The sequence below is a fragment of the Solanum pennellii genome, chromosome 9 (genome assembly GCF_001406875.1).
Source record: "Solanum pennellii chromosome 9, SPENNV200".
Lineage (NCBI taxonomy): Eukaryota > Viridiplantae > Streptophyta > Magnoliopsida > Solanales > Solanaceae > Solanum > Solanum pennellii.
Window position 1 is genome coordinate 76,716,646 of NC_028645.1, and position 8,849 is coordinate 76,725,494.

Sequence of the window (8,849 nt, forward strand, 5' to 3'; positions counted from 1 at the left end):
ATATATAACCTTAAATGAAGCCCCTTAGCACAACCGAACGGCGTAACTCAGTGGTTTCGTTTTCCTTGCTCTATTTTCATTTTTGTAAGTTAAAGTACACTTGTATATATTTATTATTTAAATTGTTAATTTTTTCTATTTTGTTCAAGCATAAATATTGGATCTAAAATATTTTGTAATTTTTTTAATATTGTTCAAATGAAAAATATTTCAATTCTCTCTCTTTCGTTGCTCTCAATACTAATTTAAAATCTTAGCTAAACTTCTATAATTTCTAGTTGATTTTTAATATCAACACACTTCTCAAGTAAGACAAATAATCAATATATATATATATATATATATATGTAGTGGCTTACTATCAAGTCAATACATGCATGTCATGTGTTTAAAATTATAATTATTTTATTTCATTATATTTTATAATAATAAAAATTGCATTGAATTGATATAAACACTTGATGCAGATAAATTTTTTCTATTGTGATATTTACAAAGAGTCGAACGGCTCGATATTGACAAGTGCAACCTTTAAAGATAAGCAAGTGATATCATATATCAATATTTTTAGCTTGCGAGGAGGAATAAGCCAATGGACTTGATTTTTTTATCCTCTATATAAGCAACCCCAATGAACTTCTGTTCTTGAAGCATTTTAATGATGTGTCAACCAATTAAATATTGTTGTTTATTATACAATCCATGTATACACTACATATAAACATCCTTGTCTTTTGACAATATGAAAACTATATACATATAATGTCTCTTTAAACCAAACACAATACACTTGTAAAAACTCCATATTAAAAACCTTTGGCAAACCTTAGAAACAAGAAGCAAAAGTAGATAGCCAAAAGTCCAACACCAAGTGAGTAATCAGGTTGCATATTTCTCTTAGGCAAAACAACAAGAGCCCATAGTAAGCCAAGTATTAGAAATCCCAAAGTTTCAAAGAGAAAAGGATCTTTTGGAAGTACAAAAGAAGTTGGATACTCCCACCATGAAGCAAGCACAAGTGAAACACCTAAACCAATCAAAGTGTTAAATAATGGACCAGCATAACAAGCTGATAATGCCATTTGCACACCATCTTTTCCACCATTTAATGCCAAAGCAACATTTGATATTAGATCACCAGTTGAGTTTCCCCAAGCTAGGACAGTTAGTCCTAAAATTGAAGGGCTTATACCAAGAATATATCCAAATGACACTAACAAAGATACCAATTCTTGTGCAAGTATATATGTCCATGTAGTACTCATAACAAATCCTCCAAGAAGCCAAATCCACAAACATTTCTTCGGAGGACTAGAGTTTTGTGTAGAAAAATATGCCACATTCCCTAACATAAGTCCAACAAAAACTGATATCATCAAAATGACGATGTTTGTGTTGGAATAAACTATGACTTCTCCTGTAAGACTTGAAACAAACGCGGCTAGAATTGGTGCCAGTGTTGCTGAAATCACCGCCATTGGCTTGGACCAACGTCCCTCATCAACAACAGGAATGGTTAGCCTTCTTGGCAAGTACAGGGGCAGTTCTAGAACACCAAGAAAACGATGCAAGAATTTGCAACAAGATGATGAGGCCGCGTCTATAGGAGTACTAGAACTCATTTGTATGGTTTTTTTCTCACAATCCTCCTCATCAATACAACCTAACAATGGTACCTCAACATCGCGATCAAATCCATCATCTTCTTTGTCATGTAAATTCACATTTCTAACAAGAAAATGCATAACACATACCACCCAAATGTACACAACATAAATGGAGGTGAAACAAATTGCTATCCACACACTAACTCTCCCAACAATAATAACACCAACAAGACATGATAATGTAAAAATAATAAACAACACATCCCTAATAAAACTCGATTTATCAATCGTTACACCAAGTTGGGACTTAGTCATACACACTAACATACTTATAACTCCCACAACAAAACAAGAAATGAAAAATGCACCACCTAACACACTATTAAGTCCCACACTGCCACTATTACTAGATCGAGTAAACGATATGATACTCGAAAAAACATCGTTAGCTCCATTTCCTAGAGGGAGAAGAGTTGTTCCAGCTATAGCTGGGGAAAGATTCATGACTTTAGATAAACTTTCAGCACAAGGACAAAAGTACTCCGCCGCGGTATTACCTAATAAATAAAATAACAAAATAAGCCATACAACTAGGGTAACGTACCCTAATTTTGGTAACGTACCTAAGGTGCAATAGAAAAATTGAAGATAATTCAAATACCCTTTTGTAGAACAAGAATTGATGTTTTCTTTTATGTAGGTACATTTTGATTGTGCATCACTAAAATTATGTAAGTTGGAACAATCATTATTGATAGTGTTTGATAAATGGATGTGTCTAATTTGAGAATGGTTAAAAGTAACATTGGAAGTAAGAGTGTAAAATATGAGTAGAAAAAGGAAAGAGGTGTTGAGGAATATAGAAAGATATGATTTTGGCTTGAAATGGAATGGGAAAAAAGTCATTATTATGAATGGGAAGAGAGAAAAGAAGAGAGAGCTAAATGTATAAGGGATTCAAATGGCCTTGATGACCTATTTATATAAGTATCAACTTTTAACTAAACTAAGTTTTGAAAATATAATTTAGTAAATTAAATATTTTCTTACAAGTTATGAAGTTGGAGTTGAAGATGAAGTTATATTTGGTTATAGTTTTTGCAAATAATATTTTTTGTTTTTGTAGAAAAATAAATATGAATTATGATTCATGTCTTTAATTTCTAATAAGTAATAAAATCACCTCAACTTGATTAATTTATCTGAATCATACGATCATTCTGCTTTAAAAGAAAATTATCATAAAATAAATAATCACATAACATTATCGTCGTTAAATCTCTCTATAAGTAATTTAAAAAAATGAATAATTTTGATGATCAAACGGTTCCTGTACATATTGGGCTATTGGCAACAAGTATACCTCAAATAGAGGTGCGTGACATCATTTCTTTTTACATTTTAATTACTTTACTGTAAAGTGTAAATCATTTTAAATTAGTTTTTTTTCCTAAAAATAATTTTTGGAAACACCTTGTATTCATTTTATTTTTTCTTTTCTTTAGTCCTTAAACTTACATAAAACCCTAGGACTTTATTATTATTTCTTTAAAGATTTATTAGTTCTTTTACTATCTAATTATTAGACTGTCTACCCTTTTCTCCTAAAAAGATTGTCTTAAATGGAAAATAATATCTTGTGCACCAATTGATTAGGTTTTATTTTATATATTGGATTTGCTCTAAGAGCCTAAACTAGATTTTCATGTCAAGATATTTGTTTAATTGTTTCCTCTAATATATACCACCTATGTCTATTTTTAGTTGTTAAGTATTGACCTTGATATACCTTTTTTTTAGAAACAACAAATAGAATGAATAACTTTTTGAATATAATAAATTTAATATTTTGAGAAGTGATTATAATTAATAGTATGGATAAATTAAGTTTTTTTTTTATTTTTTTTTTGGTTTAGGGATTCAAATTTTTACTAATTTATCCTCCCTTTTATAAACTGTATGCTAAAATGTATGATGTGTGTCTTATTTAAAAATCAATGGTACAATTTTTTTTAATAATCACATGCCTTAATCATGATTAAAAGAATATATATTACTACTTAAGTTAGCTTCATTCAATTCTAATTAAATTAAAAAATACGTTTATATATTATATATTATGTGTGTTTTTTTTTAAAAAAATTACAGATAGAAGACAAAAATTAATTGACCTTCGAAATAGTAATTCTATTACTTACAATAAGAAAAGTGAGTGTTTTATCATCTCACAAACATTTTGTTAATGTGTTGCCACTCTTAAACAATTAGCCAAACAAAAAGAGTTTTTAGTTGGAAGTTTCGATAATAAGACAACAATTCCCACTCTTAAGTAGAAAGGAAACTTCGTTGTACCAAATAACATGTATAATTCAAAGAAGAGTTAAAACTATACTACTACTTCATACTATACTCTATGTGTTTATGATTTTAGAAGATCCCTTTTTGGTTTATTCAAAGAAACTTATCTAGTTAGACATACATTCTTATCATGCCTTAATAATCTTTTTAAAACCCTACTTTAAAATAATTGCATAATCTCTCTCTTCTCTCCTTTCACTCTTTATCTCTTTTCTTTCTGCTCGGTGGCAGAGATATAGTTAGGTGGAGGTTTATGGATTCGAATGAACCCACTATCTTTTTTGTAGAGTCTGTATTTATATATGAAAATTGGATAAATACATATGTATACTAATTTGTAAATCCGTAACAAAATTAATTGACAGCTCAGTGGTATGGAAGGATGGTGAAGATATGTTTCACACATTTATTGTGGGTTCGAACACCACTATCAACAAAAATTTCTTTCATTTTAAAATTTAAAACTCCTAATTCTGGCTACATCTCTGCTCGATTGGTGATAACATGTTGAGGCAATTAGTGAATATATTAGTACATTTTGATACTAGATACATGTATATTTATATACATATACTTGATGTATTAATGTATGTTTTCGTACTAGATTATATTATTGCACTAAATATTTGATATCAGATATACACAAATGGAATAAATTTTGATGCACGAAGCATGAAATTGATACTGAATATAAGGATATATAAAATTTATTAAATTTAGATATATTTTGAAATACAGATATCTAAGGAAAGAGGTGTTTGGTGGGGGGAGGACCATTCTGCCATTTTTCCTTTTAACGTGCAAAAAATTTGCTGAACATTTTTCGCTGATGTGTTTTTAATGTTTGATTTAAATTTAAGTTTCATTTTAATCGTATCAAATTATTATTATATATATCATTATTTTTGTCTCAATTTAAGTGTTTTTTTACCTTTATTTTAAAAAATATGAATCTCTTTTTATATTTAGTATATTCTCTAAATTTCAGTATTGTACGTATAAATTAAGATTAGAGGATTTTAAATAATTATATATATTTTTAATTTAAGATCGTATAATTCAAAAATTTTGAGAGAGTATTATTTAAGGGATCAAATGTTCATGATTCCCACCATTATATATGTTAGTAATATCCATACTCCACATCTTCATGTATTAATATTAATGGAATATTAACCCAACCTAATAAGTTATAGCTATATTTTTTAGTAGTATAATATATATATAATTAGGATATGATAGGTAATGAATTATATATTATATACTTAAAAAACACTTGAGAAAAACAAGAAATAAAACTCTACGCTGTCATTTTTTATTTCTCTTAATTTATTTGCTTGGTGTATATTTCTTGTTTGCTAACAATTAATAATACATAATTGCTAGTTAAATGTATCTAAAGCTAAACTAAGGGAAAATTCTGCATTAAGAGTTATTTTCCATGACCTCTAACTTCATTTAGAGTTATAAATTTCTTACACTTAACTTGGATAAATTATAAATTACGTGTCATATATATATAACAAATATAAATTGTTTAAATTTAGAAAAATGAAAAGTATCATAGTAATATTTATAACGTGAAACACACTTAATATTTTATTGAACACTCCATTTACGTAACACTACAAAAACAGTGTGATATTGTAATAATACAAAAAAGATAACTTACCAAGTTTTATTTTACAATCCCATTTATAAAATAATGCAAAAACATACGCCTTATATATTTATTTTAGTAAAATAAAAATTGTACACTTAAAATTAAATATTATAGTAAAACATATGTTTCCTAATTAACAACCTTGCGATTAGCCTTTTGATTAAAAACCCCACAATTTTTCCTAATTTCTCCAGCACTCCCCACTAAAACATCAATATTTGCCATTTTTATCATTGCATTTGCAAAACTTTGGCTAAATACATCCTTATTAGCTGCAAAACTTGTAACAATTGGAGCACTTGACTTATCCAACGCAAGCTCTTGATCGATCGTCAATATACCTTTACGTAACGTAATTTCTCTGTAATACTCATTATCAATAGTAAACGACGTATTTTGATCCAGAAATGCCGTTGCAGAACTTTTAGTACAAGTTTTCAATAGTTGAGCCGCTAACGTAGGATCCATAGTCTTATCAGGTACGGGCGATAGCCTACCTTGAAAAAATTTACAATGTGCGATTCCAACTGTATGAGCGCCTAATAATGTCACCATGTCATTTAAAGTAAGTCCTTTATTTGTGAAAAATTGGAGTGCTTGTGGAATTGTTAATGATGGGCCTGGTAAATTTACATCTGCTATATTTGAAGTTAGCCCATCACGTCTACCTGTTGGAATTGGATAATTTGGGCCTCCAGCTAATGCTACAGAGTCTCTAGTTGCTAGTGTTATTATGTCAGCACATGAAACTGTTGATGGACAAGATGTTTCTAGGGTTTTCTTGATTTTATCGATTAACTCGTACCCTCGTACCGTTTTGTTTGGGCCAGCTTCTCTCTCCGATTTCTTAGAACCTGTTGACTTTATGAGTATCGATGCGTCACATCCCTAAAATCAAGTTATACATTTAGAAACATAATCATGCAAACAACATACACTAAGGTAATCTTATAAGTAGGAATTTAAATAAAAAAGTGGAATGTGCACGAATCGTATATCTATTTTTTTTATGGATATTCATGTAATTTCTTAATCATTACTAGTATTCCAAATTGAATTATGACATTGTTTATTTTTTTGATGAAAATTATTTACGCTCTTAAATTACGTATATACCCCTGATTTTTGAAATATTGACATTCTCCTCCCTTTATATTCTATGCTACATACATAGAATTTGTTACCTTGAATAAAAAATGAAAAATATATTAATTTTTAAGAAGTTAAAAAGAAGAAGAAGATAGATTGATAATATAAGAATAAAATATGCATTTTTAAAGAAAAAATAAAATAAAAATTATAGTTTTGCGAGACATATAGAACTAAGACATGAAGTGATGCTAAGTAAAGATATAATTTTGTGCAATTTATTTCACAAAAAATGTTGCAATGGTATTCTCAGTTAGTAAACATGTAATATTATGACTCGTCATATTTTATGTATATATAATCAAAATACAAATTCTCTTCACTAGTTCGTATGTGTTTACTTATTCAGATTCTGAATCGCTTATTAATAATTCTGATTCCTCCGCTAAAAACATAAAATAGTAGACTTACTCTGACAAAGCAATCATGAAAATGCATGCGAAGCAAAGCTGCAGTGATGGAAGGGTCACTATTGAACTGATTTTGCACAGCTTGTCTTACAATAGTTTCAGTTTGTGGACATGTTGAATTGTAAAAACCAACTTGAAGTTGGGCTGAAACTAAATGGATTACACAACAATAAAATAATAATAATCCTATTAATGATGATAATATCATTTTCATCTTCATGATGTTCATGAAATTAATCAAGGACTCAAACTATATATGCTAACACTTTCAAAGTAGAAAATAGTACTTAGCTTCTAGTGTGTATATAATAGTGATGAAGCTGAAAGTATATATAGACATGTATATATACAAGTGCACCAGCATGAGTCGTGGTATAATGGTAGGACAATGAGATTGTTTCACTCTTAATAAGAGGTTTTGAATTTGAGTCCTGAGCATGAAGACAATCCCCCTGACCGGACCTTGCAACGCGCAATCCAGATTAGTCGGGGCTCCATTATGGGCTCTTAACATCAGGTATGGAGAAAATCTTACTTGTTAGGGGTGTCACCCCATAATATACCCTGCTATGTACATTCAGATTCAGCCGGGGCTTCAACGTGAGTTCTAAACACCAGGTATGGAGAATATATATCTTACTATGAGCTAGTGTCACCCCCTGAATAGATCCTGCAATGGGCGATTCGAATTTAGTCACGCTTCAATGTGGACTGCGAGTACTCAAGTGAGAAACAAAATAAATGCATTCTATCGGTCCGAATTTATGTAATACATTTTATTTTTCGAGAGTCAAACACCTTCAGTTTGATTAGGAATTGACAAATGTCAATTATTTTAGAAATAAAATTTATATATTTGTAAGTTACAAAGTATTATAAGTCACAATAATTGACAATTCAAAATATTTAAAACATATATAAAAAATCTATAATTAAAAATAAATTTATTTAAATCTCAAAATCTGAAATATGTCGTATAAATTAAGACAATCCGAGAGAATATGTATAGTGAGGATAAGGATTGTGATGTTGGCCACATGCATGGTCAACAAAATACCAAGGAGCCGGCAATATAAGAAAATGGTTGTTATTCACATTACCATACGTGTTAATTGCATAATTATGGATATATGGGTCCATTGGATTCTTATTAATTAAGTACACTTGTCCTCACATATTAATGTTTATACACACATAAACGAACCAATTTAATTGTTTATGCTCTAAACGTTCGATTCTGGATGTGATTAGGTGAATGTTAAAAAAGAAAAAAAGGTTTACGTTAATGGTTAATGACGAGTGATCTTCTTATTGAATTTGAGCAATTCTCCCTTCATAAGTTAATTGTTGGGATGATTTAAACACATAATTCTTCTTTTCCTTTTTGCTCAAATCGTTTTTATTATTGTTGTTGTTGTTGTTATTATTTTTATGGTTGCAATAGGACTATTTTTTTGTCCCTCCATATAATAGATGGTGTCTGTTATTGATGTAGTGTTGTGACATAGGGTGTGTTTGGTACGAAGGAAAATGTTTTTTTAGAAAATGTTTTCTTGAAAAATAAGTAGATTTTAGATTTATTTTTTCATGTTTGGTTGGTGAGTAGAAAATATCTTCTGTGTGTTTGATTTATAAATGAAATTAATTTTTTGGGGGTGGGGG

General features: G+C 29.3%; 2 protein-coding genes across 2 annotated transcripts; both read right to left on the reverse strand.

Annotated features, from left to right (window-relative positions):
- Window positions 1-637: 637 nt before the first annotated feature.
- Window positions 638-2,564, reverse strand: LOC107029348 (cation/calcium exchanger 1-like). Its single transcript, XM_015230739.2, has one exon. The coding sequence runs from the start codon at window positions 2,511-2,513 to the stop codon at window positions 807-809; it is 1,707 nt and encodes a 568-aa protein (XP_015086225.1). The 5' UTR covers window positions 2,514-2,564; the 3' UTR covers window positions 638-806.
- A 3,003-nt stretch (window positions 2,565-5,567) lies between these two features.
- LOC107029822 (peroxidase 44-like) lies at window positions 5,568-7,801 on the reverse strand. The gene is made up of 2 exons (XM_015231268.2): window positions 7,189-7,801; window positions 5,568-6,516 (listed from the first exon to the last, which is right to left on the reverse strand). The coding sequence occupies exons 1-2, from the start codon at window positions 7,414-7,416 to the stop codon at window positions 5,758-5,760; spliced, it is 987 nt and encodes a 328-aa protein (XP_015086754.1). The 5' UTR covers window positions 7,417-7,801; the 3' UTR covers window positions 5,568-5,757.
- Window positions 7,802-8,849: the final 1,048 nt, after the last annotated feature.

Coding starts and splice junctions, on each gene's coding strand:
- LOC107029348 (XM_015230739.2), bottom strand. CDS start 2,513: ATGACTTTTTTCCCATTCCATTTCAAGCCAAAATCATATCTTTCTATA.
- LOC107029822 (XM_015231268.2), bottom strand. CDS start 7,416: ATGAACATCATGAAGATGAAAATGATATTATCATCATTAATAGGATTA. Junction 6,517..7,188: donor TTCATGATTGCTTTGTCAGA/GTAAGTCTACTA, acceptor ACTTGATTTTAG/GGATGTGACGCATCGATACT.